At 35.5% G+C, this 22155-nt stretch overlaps 1 protein-coding gene across 1 annotated transcript in view; it reads right to left on the reverse strand.

The window, feature by feature from the left end:
- Positions 1 to 19651, reverse strand: part of LOC121423724 (spliceosome-associated protein CWC27 homolog) — a 63298-nt gene extending 43647 nt beyond the window's left edge. Inside the window, exon 1 of the mRNA XM_041619160.1 lies at positions 19494 to 19651. Within this exon, the coding sequence (XP_041475094.1) occupies positions 19494 to 19535 (42 nt within the window). The 5' untranslated portion in view covers positions 19536 to 19651. The remainder of the gene's footprint in view (positions 1 to 19493) is intronic.
- Positions 19652 to 22155: the final 2504 nt, after the last annotated feature.

Below are 22155 nucleotides of genomic sequence, written 5' to 3' on the forward strand. Positions count from 1 at the left end.
TCTACACTTGGTCTATTTCTCATTTAGTGAAATGTCCAGTTGGTCTAATTTCAGCATAACCTACATAATTATATATTTTTTTACTTTGTCAAATACTGGTACATAAAATTGGCTTTATATCATGCAGTTCCACTTTGTAAATATGTATATTCATTTGGTTCACATGCAATTTGCCCACTTCTCATTTAGTCTAATGCCGAATGGGCTAAACCCATTTGGTCTACACTTGGTCTAATTCTCATTTTGTGAAATGTCCAGTTGGTCTAATTTCAGCACAACCTATATTTTTTTAACTTATATACATATATTTTAGTCTTTATACATATACCAAATGGGCTTGACCCATTTGGTTTAAAAAAATTCTAATTGCCATTTGGTCTACACTTTGTCTAATTTACATTTGGTCTACACTACACTTGATCTAATTTTGAGTCCAGTCCAGGGTCTAATTTCAACATGACCTACATCATTATGATTTTATACTTTGTGAAATATATATTTTTTTCTTTATATAATTTCATTTCATCTTATAGTTTTAGCACTGGTTTCCAAATAAATAATAATTGAACAGTGGCATAATCATGATAATGGAGCCAAAAGTTTTGAAAGGTGTATCGGGTAAATTTATAAAGTTGTAAGCAGAAGCAAACAACAAAAAATGTTGAAGCGGGGGGGGGGGGGGGGGGGGCGGTGTTAATTAATTTCCTTTTATTTTCCAATGCCAGATCAATCTTTGTTTTTGCTTGCTAAATTTTTTTAAAATGATATGTTCTGTTCTCTCTACAATTTTTACTAATGATCCTTTTTTTACTTATTTTTTTCAGACACATTCGCACCCGAACCGACTCTACAAGGGAAGAGAAGGAATTATTGAACCCCTTGAGAATATACAGGTCAAGGGCTGTAATAGTATACAGGGGCACTTCCTGGGAGTTTAATTTCATTTTAATTATGTGTTTTCAGGATTTTTTTTAGGATATCTAACATTGCAGTGAAAATTATTGCCCCTGCTGATAGTTTTTCAGCTGTGCATGCCCCTCCTTAATTTCAGTGAATAAGGTGTGGCACTGCCCTCTATGATTCATTTTGAATTTTAATGGGCTCCAAAATGCAGTAATTTATAAATGATAGCATAATCTTATTTTGATAAAGCATTTTACTTAACGGGGGGGGGGGGGGGTGAATTTGACTACTAAACCAGCCCCCCATGTCAAGGATTAAATTTATGGAAAAAAAGCATATATAAAATAGATATAGTTATTGCATATCAGAATATTATTTTTTCTTGATGTTTTCTCAATAACTCTAAGCTGTTATTGATGAATTCTTTATTGAAACAAAAATAAGCAATTTATCCAAACATGTCAGTTTCATTTTGTAGACATATGCATTGAATTTACCAATTCAGAATATAAGGTATGCAATCTTTCATAAATGTTGATTTTTATCACTGGTGGATCTGGGGGAGGGCACATCTAGCTCAAACCCCCCCCCCCCCCTTTGAGAGCTACAGTCAAGATGTAATGAAAATATGCAATTTTTCATCAAAGAATGCCCCCCCCCCGTAAGGCCCTTTTTTGCTTGACAAATTTTCATCCTGAAAATGTGCCCCCCCCCCCAGGATAAATCCTGGATCCACACCCCTGGTTTTGATTAAGTTTACATGTATTTTCATTTTGAAAAAAAAAAATTCCTAGAGATTTATAAACAGCATGATTTACACTGAGCATTTCATACACTTTGTGCAGAAGAAATATTATCTTGAGAAATTTGGTTATTAAATTATGGAAGATATCTTTTGGAAATGAAATTACTTTATTGCAGTTATGTCTTACATTGTATTGTCATTTTACTTGATAGAAATTCATTATTTTTTATAACCATAACAGTGTTATAAATTCATATTTGCTAAATTGTAATAATCATTTTGATGTTCCTTCATCTTCATGAAAGTATGAATTCTAGTCATCTGCTTCAGTCTGCCCAATGAAATGGTTACAAAGGGCCTAAGCATCCCTTGTCATTTTTCAATAATTAGTTAAGTCAGTAGTCAAGTAAGGGGTCAGACAGTTTGGCTGTATTATATTTGTTTAATTGTCTTACTAGTGTCAATTTACTAAACTTTTTCTGCTTGTGATTGAACCACCAAATTGCCAGATAGTACCATTTTGTTGGGCAGACATTAATATTGACTAGAGGACTTACTTTCCAAACCAACCTAAAGATAATATGATACTTCATGTAGGGGTATATTGCCTCCATTCCATTGTTGGGATGTATGCTATGGGCTGGGTAATATCATCTAACTTGTCCTGGAATAATCATTCTCTATAACAAGTTCACAGACAAACGGAGATTCCACTTCAGCAACTCTCAGTTGAACATCAACATTCCTGGCATTGGTGGGAGAAGCCAAAAATTTTAGGGGGGAACCGCCAAAATCTTTTGACCCCCCCCCCAAAAAAAAAAGATAGTGACCAAATAATATCTTGGGGGGGACACAGGAAACAAAATTGAAAATTGACAAGCCAAAAAAAATTAAAAAATAAGGTTATCAACAAAAAATTGAGGGGGATGGAATCGTCCCCTCCCCACCTCAAATTAGGGGGGGGTACTTCCCCCCCCCCACTTCCGCCGCCTATGATTCCTGGTGCTTGGAGATCTGCGAAAGGCATGCTATAACATCCACTTAAGTTCCATTTCCTTTCATGTTTTTTCCTCTTCTTAGTGAGCATCTCCAAGTGTTCATATTTTTTCAGTGTCCTTTTTTAGATTTATCAAACTCAGTTTTATTACCTGATAAAATTCTATCCCAAGAATTGAACACTTTGATCAAATTTGGAAGTTCAACTTAATGTTAAAGGAGAATGAAACCATTGGAACAAGATAGCTTGTGTGAAAACAGAAAAATCAAAGAAAGAGATCAACAAAAGTTTGAGAAAAATCGGACAAATAATGAGAAAGTTATGAGCATTTGAATATTGCGATCACTATTGCTATGGAGATAGCAAATTGGCAATGATAAAGATGTGTGATGTCACTTGTGAACAACTCTCCCCATTACTTTAGTATATATTTTACTTGAATTGCCTCTTTTATCACATCTATCCATAGATCATGTGTTCTTTCTACACGAGGGCATGTAATACATATTTTTTAAGAATACATCATGGATAAAGAGTTTGTATCATCATAAGAAAAAGCAAAAAGAGATATTTTGAGGGTATTTTATAGTCCACCAAAGGGAAAGTTGTTCATCAGTGACATCACACATCCTTGTCGCATTGCCAATGGGAGGATATCCATAGCATTAGTGATTGCAATATTCAAATGCTCATATCTTTCTCATTATTTGTCTGATTTTTCTCAAACTTTCTTTATTCTTATTCTTTGATTTTTCTGTTTCTACACAAGCCTATTTGTTCCGAAGGTTTCATTCCCCTTTAAATAAACTGACAATATATAACTGAAAATATATAATAAAAGGCAAAATAATAATTATGAGAAAAATAATAAAGAAAAACAGTTACTCAAATCAAATTCACTCAAAATCATACACTAATGTACTCTCCTCAAAAATCAGTTCTCACTTTTAGGTATTGATCATTCATTCAGTCAATAAAATAATAAAAACAGAGACAGGAGGTCCTCCTCAAAATAAACACAAACACAGTGTCTCACTGATTTGTTTTTATGTAAATCTGGATTCTTCTTGTTAGTAGGGCCTTAGGTCACTCTGACTTGAACTTAAAACTTCCAATCTCAAGAAGGCAAGATATCTCAGTAGATAGTCATTGTCAAGATGTTTAGGAGTTCAATCTGGTGGTGAGGTTATTCACGATGGCATCTGATATTCTGGCAGAAAGAATGAGAAATAAAAAAGTGCATAAATACAATTATTTATTTTTTCAATGCAAATTAAATTAACGAGTCATTCAAGATAGTGTGTATTTTTTAGAGGGGGGGGGGGGGGGGTGCTGGCATGACAAGTTTTTAGTCCAAATTATTTTTATCTTCATTTATTTTCCACTTTGTATTACCATTTATTCAAAAATTGCAATAAACATATTAATAAATGATTTTTATATCTAGTTGGCAAAAGAAAAACCAGTGGCGGCGGCAGTGCAAAGAAAAGTAAAAGGCAGTAAAGCACTGTGTCTGAGTGACTGACACCACGGCACTGAGTGACTGACAGTGAGGTGAATGTTCATTTTCCAGTGCATGCACATTATTGCCCCATCATATTCACTCGTTTTCAGAAAATATTTAGTTATTCCTCACAGGGCTCTCGCAAAGTAAGGAATTACGCGTGGCGCATTTTTCAGAATTGATAATATTTTCCAACACCCAAATTTAGCGTCGGGCCGCGCCGTTGCGCGCGCGTGCACATTACGCGCGCAAAAGATACATGCGCGCGCATGCGCGCTGCTTAAACGGGCGATCGGGAACATTTTAAAATTGATTTGAGCCGCTAATTAAATTTAAAAAATACATGTACTTTATATACCCTCCGATATGAACTCCCGTTCTCCAAAAAGAACGGAGGAAAGGAAAATAAAACAGAATACAAATAAGAAGTCCTAAATATCTCAGATTACTAAACGGACATCCAGGAACATTTTAAAATTGTTCTGAGGTGCTAACAAGTAAAAATATATTTTATATACCTTCCGTTATGAACTCTCGTCCTCCAAAAGGAACGGCGGAAAGGAAAATAAAACAGAATAAGAATAAGAAGTCCTAAATATCTCATATTACTAAATGGACATCCAGGAACGTTTTTAAAATTGTTCTGAGGTGCTAACAAGTAAAAATATATTTTATATACATTCTGTTATGAACTCCCGTCCTCCAAAAGAAACGGCGGAAGGAAAATAAAACAGAATAGAAATAAGAAGTCTTAAATATCTCAGATTACTTAACGGATAATCAGGAACGTTTTAAAATTGATTTGAGGTGCTAACAAGTAAAAATATATTTTATATACCTTTCGTTATGAATCACGTTCTCCAAAAAGAAATATAAATGGCATAATATTATTTAGACAAGGTGGAAAGGAAAATTTAACAGAACAGAAGTCGTAAATATCTCAGATTACTAAACGGACAACCAGGAACGTTTTAAATTGTTCTTAGGTGCTCACAAGTAAAAGTATATTTTATATACCTTCCGTTATGAACTCCCGTCCTCCAAAAGGAACGGCGGAAAGGAAAATTAAACAGAACAGAAGTTGTAAATATCTCAGATTACTAAGCGGACAACCAGGAACGTTTTAAATTGTTCTTAGGTGCTCACAAGCAAAAGTATATTTTATATACCTTCCGTTATGAACTCCCGTCCTCCAAAAGGAACGACGGAAAGGAAAATAAAACAATAGAAATAAGAAGTCCTAAATATCTCAGATTACTAAATGGACAATCAGGAACGTTTTAAAATTGATTTGAGGTGCTACCAAAATATATTTTATATACCTTTCGTTATGAAATCCCGTTCTCTAAAAGGAACGGAGGAATGGAAAATAAAACAATAGAAATAAGAAGTCCTAAATATCTCAGATTACTAAATGGACAATCAGGAACGTTTTAAAATTGATTTGAGGTGCTACCAAAACATATTTTATATACCTTTCGTTATGAAATCCCGTTTTCTAAAAGGAACGGCGGAATGGAGAATAAAACAATAGAAATAAGAAGTCCTAAATATCTCAGACTACTAGTACTAAACGGACAATCAGGAACGTTTTAAAATTGATTTGAGATGCTAACAAGTAAAAATATATTTTATATACTTTTCGTTATGAATCTCCAAAGAGAAATATAAATGGCATAATATTATTTAGACAAGGTGGAAAGGGAAATAAAACAGAATAGAAGTCGTATATATCTCAGATACACGGACAATCAGGAACATTTTGAAAAATGTTTTGAGACCTGTGCTAACAAGTAAAAATATATTTTATATACATTTCGTTATGAAATCCCGTTCTCGAACATAAGTCACAAAAATCTCAGAATAACGATCGATTTAGAATGTTTTAGAATTGTTTTCGTGTATTAATGGCTTAGAATTAGTTTTATATACACTTTGTTGTGATCTCCCTTTCTTCTCTGGTTTGGCTCTCGTACAAATGATTAGCCTCAGTGTTTTGACTATAGGTCAGATAAGGACAGCTTGTCCCCCAGGATTTTCGTAGGTTACATTTTATTTACAGTCGATCAAGTTATCTACACAAGTGGATCCCCAGGCTCGATGTGGCGAGTAAGTTACGAGGGTCGTAAAACTTTTTTAAATTCTTCTGACCATTGAGTGACACCACATGTTTGCGCTGTAATTTGTGTGTGGATTGTGTGAGCAGTTGGTCAACTTGATCTGCTGTATTGGTCGATGATAACACGCCCCCCCCCTGGAAAAAAATATTTTGTACCAATTTCCAACTCCATATGTCCCTCCTTTCGGCATCAGTTCATCTGACTTTCCTTGAATTAGAGCACAATATAGCCATTCTCCATGCTGGTCTGAGTGGTCTCTCCTCCATTCCATCTTTTCTTCCATGCTTATTCCTCTACTATTTTTCTTTATTTCTGTTCTAAAAAGTTGAACTTCTTTTATTAAGAGTTTGGAACAGGATACCATATGTAATTAGATTGAATAAATCAAATTGAATAATATATTTAGCATGACATATTTTGCCACTTTTGATCTTATTTCTTAAATCTGTTTTCAATTCACATGCTATATATTTTTCAATTTGATATCCTTGTATATACTTTATTTCAGAGTTACCCCCCCCCCCCGAGTTGTTTATCTCTTCCATATTGAGAAAATTACGTTCCATCTTTCATCATTCTTTTGGACAAGTATGATAAAGAAGAAGTTTGTTTGCTAGTCTTAAATTGGAGGCTTGCCTTATTGGCAAGAAATCAATGATAGCACGATATGATTAATAAAAGTACCAGTCGTGGTTCAAATTCAATTATGGACAATTTCCAGTTATATTTAATGCAAACGTTTTTAGTTTCATCCAACTATTCCTTATTTTGAATACATGTATAGTTTACTGAAGAATATGCATTTTGGTAGTTTGACATTTTAGAACCGACTGAAATAGACTAGCCCCTTTCACGAACCCTCCTCCCGTCCCTTTTGTTTACGGAAAGTACAAAATGCGCAATCTTGATCGAGAACCACATGGTCATCAGAAATCTGATACTTGTGTTGTCTGGGGTTTTCATTCTCATAGATGGGAGGTGTGGGGGGGGGGAGTGGAAAATACCGTCAGATCAAATACGCAAAGGCGAGACAAAGCTTATTTGACTTTGAAGGAATATTGCTTAGATATCGAAGTTTCTTGAGCATTCATGATGATGTATTTTGGGATTTATTCAGTGTTGGCCCGTTTTAGCACAACTGTGAGACATGAAATATAATGGTAAGAACATGGAAAATATTGGCATTCATGATCTATTATGATTGCCTAACTTTGGTAAAAACTATTTCAACTTATTTCAAACATTGCAATTTCTGTCAAACACATAAAAAAATTGTATAACTTTTATCTTTGCTTGAAAAAAAATTACAATTATCCAACACTCGAAACTTTGCACCCTAATAATTGTAAACAAAGGCATATCTTTCAGTTTCAAGATTGATTTGACAATTCGTGCAGGTAAAAAAAAAATACCAAAACCTCATCTCAACCCAAGTCCCAAATATTACACATTCATAAATCAGTTCAAATAACATTCAACCATCGAATACCATTTACCACTAACACTAAAAATTGCAACTTCGACTTTCTTTGTATTACACTTTAAAAAAAAATAGGAACTTTTTTTAAATGACCCGTGTACTACCTTGTAAACGCCAACTGCGTGTATGAATTCAGTTGGCGTTTTCTATTTTGTGAGTGTTCATTACATATGATATTTCATTACCGTCACTGGATACCATCAAAGAAAGAGAAATTATAGATTAGTGACATAACAATATTTCAATCAATTTAAGTCATTAAAAAAAAAAAAATGAAAATAAAATATCAGGTCTATCATAACAGACAGGCGTGGATCCAGGGGTGGGGTGTGTGCATACATGTACCCAAAATAAGTTTGGAATTGATGACTTTTTTTTATTTGCTTGTCATTTTTCAGGGGGGGGGGCAAAATTCCTCTATGAATGATGGCATTTTTTATTATTTTTATAGTGGAGAGAGGTCGTCTAATTTAGGAGACACAATCACCCCCTCAAAATTTTGGAACCGCGCCAATCTATTGGCCCATATGATTAAGAAAAAACACAAACATTCTGTAATTGTGAAACTTGACAACGATGAAAAAGGTAGGTCGGAAAATAAGGGTAAACAAAATCATACATATAACATTTGATGGAGTTAATTCTTTATCAAGTCACTCAAAACAATCATCAAAAATTAATTTTGAAATACTCGATCATGCACAGACTTCGAGGATACTGAATTCATAGCAATACATTCTTTCTCAGTCACTGATTGTGTGTGTACATTGTACCTCTGTTAGAAAATGTGTAGCTCTCTGGCTATACCAGCTCGTCATGCAGGCAAATAACGTAAACATGCTCACTAAAACCGCCATGCCTACACTGTCAGGGCGGTGTGCTCAGTCAGTCAGTGCTGTGGTGAGCGGGGTGCAGCGCGCTAGCGCTGGCATCCCCGGGTTTTGGGATGCATGGTATACCGGTAGCGGTCAGCCAGGCGCTTGCTTCGAGCATGGAGGTAGAAAATGATTCGAGCAATTCAGGCGTGGCGCTCGCAGAATTTGGCGTGGCGCTATTTTTTTAGGATGGCGCTTCATCGATGGAATGATTTACGCGTGGCGCTAAATCTCCAAAATTGAATTACGCGTGGCGCAAGCGCCACGCGTACTCAATGGCAGCGAGGGCCTTGATTCCTCATATGACCATGATTATCTTCTTCATGTCATTACTCTGGTGTTTATTCATGATTTTAAATTCAGGAAATCATTTAGCAAACAAAGAAAACAAAGCATTTCTTGACTGTGATTCCGTGTGATTCAAGTTCTATTTCATTTCTGTGTATCACACGTACGCACGTACGTGACGTAATCTTGATCTCTAATCTGCTAATTGTTATGTTAATTAATCATCCCGTGCGCGCGATTAAAATGGCTCGAAATTCGACCAAATTCAAGGGCAGCTCAGCTTGTAAACCTCACTGAGAAGGGCTTCCACAGCCCTTGCGATTCCCCGCGCTGCAATTTAACTGCAAGACACAGAAAGGAAATCAATTCAAGTTTCACAATCAACGGAAAACCCTTCGAGACCCATTTTGCAAGAAATGCAACTAAATAAGGTAAGAATTGAGAGCAACTCACGACACTTTTGACTTACCGACACTTTCATGGTTATTTTTGGAAGATTTCATGGAATTTGGGGCACGAAAATGACTTCGGTAGCTCGCGAAAGTCCTATGCATTACGATGACATATTTTTCATCGCACGGGAGGACAATCACAAAGAGAAAATATCATATTCATCCGCGCTGACAGGGGCTTAATTTTGACGATATCGCATCGCTATGCGATTTCACTCATTGACAAGCGGACGAAACTTACGTACAAATTTTGAGCACTTCCGCGACAGCGCCATCTAGCAACGTTCTCGCCAGTGTAGAACACCCGCGTCGCATGCGACACGTAAATTCACAAGCTCCTGGTGCGTCACGCGCAAAAAGTGAGCGACACGGGCAAAAAAAAATTATAAAAAGTGAGGAAAATCATCGAAAATAATTGTTGCATCATTCATCATCAATCCTCAAAAATATAGAATGTTTCAGAATCATTTCGGCAACAGACAAACTACGATCTTATCACTTGATCGGATAATATCCATGCATAGACACTGGCGCATTTCCACTTCCAGCCGGCTAGCAGCCACCCAGCCACGCTAGCTAGCTTTGCCAGCCCGCTGGCGCGGGTAGCTAGCTGAGCCAGAGCCGGACCTGCACGCAATGTTTGGAACTGATTGTCCGCGATGCGACGTAACTTTTCATTTTTACATGATACCGTATTCTGATAACTTTCAAGAAATTTTGATTTTAAAATGAATTGTTCCCTATAATTTTCCTGGTAATTACTTGCTAAGTATATTCTTAACGTTCATTCTCAATTTCTGCTGTCATGTAACAACGAAATAATTGTTGAAATTCTTGGATGTATGAACTGTAAATCAGCGACGTGCGTATGGCAAGCTATTTTAACATTTTCTGATATAAAAAATAATAGATTTATTGATATCAAGAATTAAATTTCTTGAATTCATTTTCTTGATATCAAGAACTCATTTCTTGATATCATAAAACGATTTCTTGATATCAAGAAATTAATTCTTGATACCAAAAAACATTTATTTTTATATCAAGAATTAATTTCTAACTTGATATCAAGAATTACTGATTAATAATCAGAATGATATTTTGCAATAAATTGACGATCGAATTCAGAAATGAATTCTTGATATCAAAGATTCATTTCTTGTGATATCAAGAATTCATTTCTTGATATAAAAAAATAATTTCTGGATATCAAGAATTCATTTCTTTAAAAAAATCAGATTGATTTTTTGCAATACATTGACGCTCGAAATCAGAAATGAAAATGAATTCTTGATATCAAGAATTGATTCCTGAATAAATATCAGAATGATTTTCTTGATATCAAGAATTCATTTCTTGATATCAAGAATTAATTTCTGAATAAAAAATCAGAATTATTTCTTGCAATTTATATTGATGCACGAAATCAGAAATGAAAATGAAGACCTTGATATCAAGAATTAATTTCTTGATATCAATAATTAATTTTTGTGAATAAAAATCAGAATGATTTCTTGCAATATATTGATGCATGCACAAAATCAGAAATGAAAATGAAGATCTTGATATCAAGAATTAATTTCTTGATATCAAGAATTTCTGATTGAAAATCAGAATGATTTCTTGCAATACATTGACCCTCGAAATCAGAAATGAATCCTTAATATCAAGAAAATTAATACTTGACATCAAGAAATTAATTCTTGATATTAGAAAATGTGAATGAATATTAAAACGGTTTGCGATATACATGTGGATTTTGTGAAAGGAAAAAAGCGAGATCCCGGAGCGAGATGTTAATGTTATTTGTATGACAGCTAATTGCTGGATTCATTTATATTTTTCATTCTTTCATCTAAACAGACTATAATTTCTTGTATTGTTTTTCACATGTGTGTACAGTTCTATGATTGATGTTCTAGGGGGGGGGGGGTGGCGTGAGATCGATGTTTAGGTATTTTTAATCGATATGTCATGCCAACTCCCCGCCCCTAGATCCTGCATCGTACAGATCAGAATATGCCTAAGACTTTGCAACATCTCTCTAAAGGGAATTTGATTGCAAAATGATGAAATGGTCAACACATTTTCGAAGTTCAACCTGAAAAAAATTAAGCATGGTAAAAATGAATAAGTGATTTTGTATATTCCAATATTTCCAACTGAAAATTAACTTACTGAAAACACACGTTCGTGATACGTAGGTGTCATTTTCAAGTGACCAAACATTAAAGCGGGAGTTCACCCTGACAAAAAGTTTATTGTAAACATAGTAGAACTTAAACATAATGATAAGCATTGATGAAAGTTTTACGAAAATCCATCAAAGACTTTAAAAGTTATTAGAATTTGTATAATTTTTTTTATTTGTATAGTCGCTGATTGAAAAAAAAATCAATGAAATGTCCGTCACCACCCAAAGCAATCGCTCTCATGGCTCATGTTTTAAAATGACCTCAGTGGCTGCCCAAATGATACCCAAGAGAAACGATTTTCATCTCATGTTTACCTGATTTAATGGTTCAGCAAATCTTGGCAGATTATCTTGTTGTCGAGTGTCCTGATGACAGATCTAGCCCAGCTGCTTCACCCAAGGTATTACGCAATGTACCTTATATGACGAAGGAGGTATCACTTGCTTTGGCTGTAGCTTCATTTTTTTTTATTTCTTAAAGAGTTCATAGCAAAAGCCTAAAGGTATATAAAATATATTTTAACTCGTTAGGACCTCAAAATTTTTTAAAACATTCCTAATGGATCGTTCATGAATCTGAGATTTTTGTGACTTCTATTTCGTTTTATTTTCTTTCCCGCGGTTGTCAGAAAAATGCGTGATTTTTATTTATTTTTGGAGAACGGGAGTCCGTACCGAAAGGTTATTAAATATATTTTAATTCATCAACACATCAAAACAATTTTAAAACATGTCCTGATAGATCGTTCATTAATCTAAAATGTTTGTGACTTTTGTTCTTTTATTTTCATTTCCGCTGTTGTCAGAAAATTGCGTGCTTTATATTTCTTCTCGGAGAACGGGAGTCTGTAACGAACTGTATATCAAATATATTTAAATCATTAACACCTTAAAACAATGTTAAAACATGTCCTGAGATAGATCGTTCATTAATCTTAGATGTTTGTGACTTCTGTTCTTTTATTTTCATTTCCGCTGTTGTCAGAATAAATGTGTGAATTTTATTTCTGAGAGAGTTCAAAGCGAAAGGTATATAAAATATATTTAAACTCGTTAGGACCTCAAAACAATTTTAAAACATACCTAATCGATCGTTGAGATGTTTGTGACTTCTATCTTGTCTTATTTTCTTTCCCGCTGTTGTCAGAAAATTGCGTGTTTTATATTTCTTCTCGGAGAACGGGAGTCCATACCGAAAGGTATATCAGATATATTTTAATTCATCAACACATCAAAACAATTTTAAAACATGTCCTGATAGATCGTTCATTAATCTAAAATGTTTGTGACTTTTGTTCTTTTATTTTCATTTCCGCTGTTGTCAGAAAATTGCGTGCTTTATATTTCTTCTCGGAGAACGGGAGTCTGTAACGAAATGTATATCAAATATATTTTAAATCATTAACACCTTAAAACAATGTTAAAACATGTCCTGAGATAGATCGTTCATTAATCTTAGATGTTTGTGACTTCTGTTCTTTTGTTTTCATTTCCGCTGTTGTCAGAATAAATGTGTGAATTTTTTTTCTGAGAGAGTCAAAGCGAAATATATAAAATATATTTAAACTCGTTAGGACCTCAAAACAATTTTAAAACATACCTAATCGATCGTTGAGATGTTTGTGACTTCTATCTTGTCTTATTTTCTTTCCCGCTGTTGTCAGAAAATTGCGTGTTTTATATTTCTTCTCGGAGAACGGGAGTCCATACCGAAAGGTATATCAGATATATTTTAATTCATCAACACCTTAAAACATGTCCTGAGATAGATCGTACATTAATCTTAGATGTTTGTGACTTCTGTTCTTTTATTTTCATTTCGCTGTTGTCAGAATAAATGTGTGAATTTTTTTCTGAGAGAGTTCAAAGCGAAAGGTATATAAAATATATTTAAACTCGTTAGGACCTCAAAACAATTTTAAAACATACCTAATCGATCGTTGAGATGTTTGTGACTTCTATCTTGTCTTATTTTCTTTCCCGCTGTTGTCAGAAAATTGCGTGTTTTATATTTCTTCTCGGAGAACGGGAGTCCATACCGAAAGGTATATCAGATATATTTTAATTCATCAACACCTTAAAACATGTCCTGAGATAGATCGTACATTTAATCTTAGATGTTTGTGACTTCTGTTCTTTTATTTTAATTCCGCTGTTGTCATATACATGTGTGATTTTTATTTCTTAGAGAGTTCAAAACGAAAGGTATATAACATATATCTTACATGTAACTCGTAAGGACATCAAACCGTAATTTTAAAACATACCTAATCGATCGTTCATAAATCTGAGATTTTTGTGACTTCTATTTTGTTTTATTTTCTTTCCCGCGGTTGTCAGAAAAATGCGTGATTTATATTTATTTTTGGAAAACGGGAGTACATAACAAAAGGCATATGAAATATATTTTAACTCAAACACCTCAAAACAATGTTAAAAACATGTCCTGATAGATGCGTGATTTATATTTCTTTCGGGGACGGGAGTCCGTACTGAAAGATATATCAAATATATTTTGATTCATCAACACCTTAAAACAATGTTAAAACATGTCCTGAGATAGATCGTTCATTAATCTTAGATGTTTGTGACTTCTATTCTTTCATTTCATTTCCGCTGTTGTCAGAATAAATGTGTGAATTTTATTTCTGAGCGGTTCAAAACGAAAGGTATATGAAATATTTTTTAACTCGTTAGGACCTCAAAACAATTTTACAACATACCTAATCGATCGTTCATTAATCTGAGATGTTTGTGACTTCTAATTTGTCTTATTTTCTTTCCCGCGGTTGTCAGAAAAATGCGTGATTTATATTTATTTTTGGAGAACAGGAGTCCATATATAACGAAAGGCATCTCAAACACCTCAAAACAATGTTAAAACATGTTCTGATAGATGCGTGATTTATTTTTCCTCTCGGAGAACGGGAGTCCGTACTGAAAGATATATCAAATATATTTTAATTCATTAGCACTCAAAAAAATGTTAAAACATGTCCCGATAGATCGTTCATTAAACTAGGATGTTTGTGACTAAGCCTGGCACGAGTATTCGACTACTCGAGTAGACTCGAGTGTTGCCTTACTACTCGCGTCACGAGTAGGGAATTTTTATTTTTCGAGTACTCGCGTGATGTACGAGTACTGTTTTCCACTCGTTCACTCGCTGGATTACTCGCTCTCTTCCGAGTAGAAGACTCTCTACTCGACCACTCGTGTTGAATTGTGAATTTTGCTGTTCATAATTTTACACAGAATTCTTAATTTTTTCACGTGGAACAGTTTATTCACGATGTTTTAACGGCGGAATTGAAGTCAGAGCGCACAAGTCCTGCTTGCGCGGCACAAGTTCAAAATTCATGTGACCGGGGAAACCTAGGCGCTAGCGCTTATGCCAGTAGCGGAGTGGCTTGCGTAGTCCGCTCACTCCGCTGTGTTCGCAGTGCTTCGTACGTTCGTGAAGTTCAGAATGATATTGACCGAGAATATACTTTAATTGCATTGTTAATTTGTTTCGTAACTCCAGTACTCCACAGTTGCGACTTACGAGTGCGGCGCATTACTAGCTAGCCATGCGTGTATTTTATTTTTATCCGTTTGTTGAAATCATTTTCGGGGGTAAGATTAGTAGATTCAAAATCGCAACTTACACTCCTATTTTCCGGTTCGCCCGTCGCGTAGCTCGTCCATGAACAAAATAAGCCACAAATTGTTTTTGCAGTCGTTCATATCGACGGGAAGCCTAGTCTGCGCTCAAATCAAAGTCCCCTTACTGCGCTTGCGCAGCTGCCAATCGTCTGAAGGGAGCTCATTAAGTAGAGACTAGAGCGCGCTTTTAAATGTTATTTGAAGTAATTGAATTGAATTCTCTCATAGTGCGAACTTGAAGATGATATACAGCCTAAATTCTATTCTTAGTTCTTACTGCTCGCTGTTTCATGAATAAAGTAAACAATTTTATCGTCTTGTAGTAGTAGGAATATAATTAAAATTCAATACATACGCTCTTAAAACCAGTTAGTTAAAATCATGGGTCGGCTGGGTGCAACTAATATTTTTTTATTATTTCTTTTTAGTACATCTAGTCAAAAATGCCTTTCCTTTATCATAATACGATTATAAACTATAGTGAAACATATGGCTAGATAAATAGTTGTACCCAGCTGGGGGACCCTTTCATCTAGTCTTATCGTGTTCTTAAAATTTGATTTATCTCAGTTTTGCACTTTCGTGTTTCATGCATGAGTTCAGTTCATTAGTCAAAGCGGTTATTTCTCATACCGACTGAGTCAATAAAAACGCAACAATTTTTAGGTTTTTTTACTAGTTTATTGTCATAAAAATTAGAGAGCTTGAATATGAGTAAATGTGACATCACTGACATGGTATGGTAGAGCAATTCTTTCTCACTGCTTTGAAACCATTTTTGATGAGTTTGACTTTTCTGGGACAGAGATGAAGCGAGAGCTATAGAAACAGAGAGAGAGAGAGGGGGGAGAGGGTGGATAATGGAGAGAGTGTGAGAAAGAGAGAGACGGGCGAAGGGGAAGAGAGATAAGAAGGTAGAGGAAAAAAGTTCGTTGTTTATGTTAATCGTGATCGTTAACCTACTAATTGCAAGTAATAACTTATAAGTATTCTTAAAAGAGCAGTCAGGTGCCTATCTATATTAATGGTCAAAATCTGGTGAAAGTGGTGATCTAAACAGTTTCTTCCTTTCTTTCGTATGGCGAGACAAGAGATTATGTGCATAAGATAAGACATCATTAATAAATCAATTTGGCAATTTCATTTTCAATGATCTTTCCAGTTTATATTGCTAATGTCTTGGAAACGAATAGGCAGTTATGTCCCATAAGCAATAATATAGAAGAAAAAAAATAATATCGATACGATAATCAAAGGAGGATCGTGATATTAATGATTCTTTCTAATACATAAATACATGTACGATTGGAAGTTTAGAACTGCATCGGCAGTTCGGCACATTTTATTTAACCCATACAACATGTTAATATTGATATATTTTAATGTTGTCAGCGATAAAGTAAAAAAGAATGCCTCTCTGATGAGTGATGAATTTAATTGTACATTGTTTCACTGAAAACTGAAAAGCCCTGTACAATCAGGAAATGACGGACATGCTTTGAGAGGAAACAGGAAAGTAAAATGAAACGAAACGGTGACGCAAAAGCACGCCTCTGCAAGTAATAGTAAGTTCGTAATTGTAGGATTCTTGGAAATGGCAAAGGCCGACGTCCCAAACTAAGTACCATGACAACTTTAAAAATGTTAAAATATGAGACTTCGAGAGATGGAAAATAATGAAGTTAATTTTTGCATATTTTTAATTAGGCTTCTTGGTACATCTTGAAGTTCTTGCATTATTCAACATTTCATGTATCAATACTTCATGTCTTACTGTATTTAACATTCTAAATTAGCCGTTATTAGTAGATTAGATTCAACTTTGTGATTACGGTTGTTGTTTTTTATGTGTGTCTTGTATTCCAAATGGCAAAGACCAACGTCCCAAACTAACCGTTACAACTTTGAAACATATAAACAGGAGACTTACAGAGATGAAAAATAATATAGAGTTAATTTTCGCGTATTTTGCTAAGGCCCATTTGTACATCTTAAAGCTCTTGAATTATTTATCATTTCCTCATTTTTACAATACTTCATGTCTTAACGGTCTTTAACTCTCTAAATTAAGCGTTATTACTTATTAGTAGATTAGATTCAACTTTGTGATTACTATTTTGCCGTTGTTGTTTTTTTCCTTTCCTAGTTATAGCCTGTAACTACCGGTAAGTGGCTATTCAGAGTTTTGTTTTGTTTTTAGAGTTTAAAAAAAAAATGTTCGCAAAATAAACTTCGGAAGTTATGACTGAAAACTTACAAGATGACAATGTTTTGTCCGTTATCTAGACATCAACGGAGCCCTCAAATTCTCATTAGATTTTAGACCCCCCCCCCTCCTGGCCTAAAGACAAGTGATAAAAGATACAAATAAATTTGGAAATCGGCAAAGATATCACTGAGTGACAGGTGAGAGACTGAGAGTGAGCGCGGGAGTAAGAATATACATGTAGATGTAGCATGGCATTTTCATTTCACGAACTACTTCACTAAATTCCCAATTCACTGAGCAAGATTTATTACGCACCGGGCACCCCAGTTATGGGAGAGAAATGAGACAATGTGCATTGACACGAGTATGGCCTTTTCTCAAGTCTTATCGCGATCACGCTAAAATAGTAATGCATTGAAGTACCAAGCTATCATGCATGCGCTGCCGCACGTCTTGATAAAAGGCTGTATCATTGTCAACGACGAGTTGACACATATATGACGAGTTGGCGCAAATATTCACTACTGAATGACACGCGCCGTATAAGCTAAAACAACAACAACAACAACGAGTATGCGAGTGAGATTGTGTTCTGTTCGTCGGCGGCTATGGAATACCAAACAAATTTACGACCTTGGTTCGAACTTCGAAGACGGTATTACCAGAAAATAAAGACCAATTTTCCGCTTCAAAATAACTACTTAAGACAGATATACGAGCATTGTATGAATAATCTAGGTAATATCGGCTTTTGAGACGTGAAAAGTTACTGTGTGATAGACCCAGGCTTCGTAATCGTATGGTCCCACCTGTTGCGTTCCGTGATGGACGTTGTCACTCAAAACTCTTGCACATTTTGTCTTCGTCCGAATTACAATTTGACCGTAATTAATGATCGTAGATGGCGATATTTTAAGGTCAAATTACTACTCGAGTACTCGAGAAAACTCGAGTATTTTTTTTTACTCGCCTCGAGTAGTAAAATCACTACTCGTGCCAGGCTTATTTGTGACTTAATTATGTTCTTTTATTTTCAGTTCCGCTGTTGTCAGAATAAATGTGTGATTTTTACCGGGGATTTTTATTCTTAGAGAGTTCATAGCGAAAGGATATAAAATATATTTTAACTCGTTAGGACCTCAAAACAATTTTAAAACATTCCTAATAGATCGTTCATTAATCTGAGATATTTGTGACTTCTATTTCTTTAATTTTTCTTTCCCGCGGTTGTCAGAAAAATGCGTGATTTATATTTACTCTTGGAGAACGGGAGTCCGTAACGAAAGGCATATCAAATATATTTCAACTAAAGCACTAAAAACAATGTTAAAACATGTCCTGATAGATGCGTGATTTATATTTCTTCTCGGAGAACGGGAGTCCTTAACGACATGTAATTTCAAATATATTTTAAGTCAATACAGCTCAAAACACTTTAAAACATTTCCAGACAAAAAGACCCATACATTTTTAGATAAACAGCAACTTAACATTTCAACATTTTGCCGATATCAACTTAGGTATTGATCAGAACAATATTACAGTGAACTTCGCGGATTGGCAATGAAACTTGACTTTACCGGGATCAAATCATCAAAGCACATGTGAAAATCAAAACATCACGTGTAAAATCGGCCACCACGAATCGGCGGGTTTGCGACACGCGTAAGAAAAATCCTGGCGAGAACGCTGCCATCTAGTGACTACGGCCGTGCCTAGTGAAGTGGAGTGGAGCCTGCACGAACTACGCTCGAGGTAAAGAAAATCAAGCATTTGTCCATAGAAAAAGAGAAAATAAGCCAAACATTGCCATCCTTATTTTGCCACACACAGAGATGTAACTGAGAATAAGGTTATATCATAACCTTGTTTATTGAATGACTGGCATGTATGTGTGTCGGCAACCAATCGCGCTCCACAAAACTTAAAAAGCGCAAGCCTCATTTACGTTACTAGACCAAAACCCACGCAACAACAGACGTATGGGACTACGCATCAACATCCAGCGAACAGGGTAGTCACGGTGATCAGACGAAATAACTAAGCAATAAAAATAGCATAGCGTTTGAATACATTACCTTCCCATTGGTTGGTGGCTCTTGGATGTATATATTACTCATTATGATGTCAAACTAATGAATTGTTTTGTCAAATTCAGGTTTTACTTTTCCATTTTTAGCACCAGCCGCAGTTCAGGCTCTATTAAGGTAACTGAAGAATTCGACTTTCGATAGAATTTTATTAGCGCATATTGTTTATTGACTTATGGTATCTTATAACCCAAATCTTCTTCTTCTTCTTGATGATACTCCTCAACGTCCTATTAGAGGAACCACCCGAGGGCGAGGAGGATACCATTTTTATAAATATATTTATGGCAGCATCGTTGCTCCCACCCCCTCCCTCCACACACGTTCACACTACCGAAAGAAGGAGAAGGAATTTTTCGGAAGAAAAAATGTCTTTTTGATACACTGACAAGAAAAGGGACATTTGAAGGACTTTTTGCAGGGAGTCGTGATAACCGAATATGTCTCGGGGCCGGGAGGGGGGGGGGGCACTTCAATCCATTGACGAGTGGATATAATGCGCGACCATGAGATCTCGAAAAGCACCCTAAACAAGTATTTTTCATATTCGGAAAATTCACCCCTTAACAAGTATTGGAAACAAAACGATACCAATATTCCCTGAATGTCACGGACGGTCGGTTTTACCTGGGTTAAGTACGGCCCCACCTCGCAGGCGCGTAGCCAGGGGGCGGTAGGGGCGGTCGCCCCCCCCAAAAAAGAAGTGGAAAAGAAAGGAGAAAATAAAAAGAGAAGGGAGAAAAGGGAAGAAAGGTAGCTTTGTGGGGTTTTTTTCTTTATTTTTTCTCAAAAGAGAAAATCCTTCACTCTTGCTCTAAATTTATATATGAATTTTGCTTCCGCGCTGCGCGCGGTTAAATGACAATATTGAAGTTCTCCATCCTGAAGCGCTTCATTTTGAATATAAAGAAGCTTTAAAAGTGTCATTAAAAAATTCAAACTGAGGGCGCAAAACAGGACAGGAAATGAATGTACAGGGAAATGACATGAAGTTTAATAGAATTTGATAAAAAAAATATTGTACTTTTTTATTTAATACGACAAAATTTTATACCTTCCTCTTTTTAAATTAGGAACCTGTTTGCCAAAATTATAGTTGTTTAGTAATGAGCTGAAAAGCGGGAGAAGTTGACTTTATGGAGGTGACGGCAGAAATTGATATAAAAGATCTTACCCGTCCGGAGCCGACCCGACCAGAAGTTGCGCGATCAATTAAAAAAAGATAACTTCATATATATACTTCAGCCTAACCTTACTCTAATTCCATGCCCTAATGTATACATTTTAACTTTAACTGGAAAGAAATACATAAAGCTGAGGTGGAAAAAACAGGGTTAGAGAACGGGTGGGGGAAACAATGGAGAACTTCAATATTGTCATTTAACAGCGCGCAGCGCGGAAGCAAAATTCATATATAAATTTAGAGCAAGAGTGAAGGAGTTTCTCTTTTGAGAAAAAAATAAAGAATAAAAAGAAAAAAAACACAAAGCTACCTTTCTTCCCTTTTCTCCCTTCCCTTTTTCTTTTCTCCTCTTTTTTCCTTTTTTTTTCCTTTTTGGGGACGTTTTTTTTGGGGGGGGCGACCGCCCCCACCGCCCCCCTGGCTACGCGCCTGCTGGTGACTATTTGGGCAAAAAGTACATCCTTTGTATAACATTTTAGTTTTTTTACCCTCGCAAAGTTGACCCTAAATACGTAGCGTTCCTAGCGAAATATATACCCTTTTTTCCATTATTTTAGTGTTTTTGACACCCTTATTACGTTACGTACGTAACGTGCCCTTGAAAAAGACATCGTTTTTACGTGTTTTTTGTGTGGGGTCGCGCATGGTATCTACTCGTCAATGTAAGTGCCCCCCGGGGGGAGGCACAAACATTTAGGTGGGTAAACATAGCGCATCATCGGGCAAAATTTATATTAAAAATTGTGAGCGAGCAAACATTTCGACATTTTTATTACGAAAATCCAATTTCGTGATGGATTTTGACTTAGTATTAGGAAAATAATGTTATTCTCTCTTTCCTTTTGTTTTCTTTTCTATTTGTTTTTCTTGGTCATAAAAATTTGGGGGTAGGGGGAAGTGCCTCCACCCCCATCTGTACGCCATTATGGGAAAACTTTCAAGTTCCTCCGAGACACTGAGGCGGCGGAGTGTATTTTCGTTGGGGGGCAAAGCCAAAAAAGGGCACTTATAATGTTAAAATATATTTGTTGCAAACGGATATTTTCAACATGAGAATATCATCATCGTGAAGCAGTTGTGTGTTTTTTTTTGCAGTTAAGTTTAGCAAAGATTTTTTTTAAATGATTTTATAAAATATATATTTAGGCTATATTTTTTTTCCGCGAGAGAGCGTATAGAGAGCAAGTGGTTTGGAAAAGAATTCAAATCTGAAGATGTAAAACTTGCTCTTTGGTCAATTACGGCGCTAATTACTGTTAAAATGACATCCTTGAGAGATGTTGCGAGCGCGAATCGCGAGCTCAAACTTTTGGACATTTCATTGATAAGACAATATTCAACATTCCGAGCAGTAACGCAGGGGAGCGCGAGATGAAACTTTTGATACACTGACCAGCAAAAGAACGTGTTAAGGACTGCATTTAGAAACTTATGAATAGGATATCTCCCCAATCAAATAATGAGAGC

The sequence above is a fragment of the Lytechinus variegatus genome, chromosome 11, assembly GCF_018143015.1.
Source record: "Lytechinus variegatus isolate NC3 chromosome 11, Lvar_3.0, whole genome shotgun sequence".
Lineage (NCBI taxonomy): Eukaryota > Metazoa > Echinodermata > Echinoidea > Temnopleuroida > Toxopneustidae > Lytechinus > Lytechinus variegatus.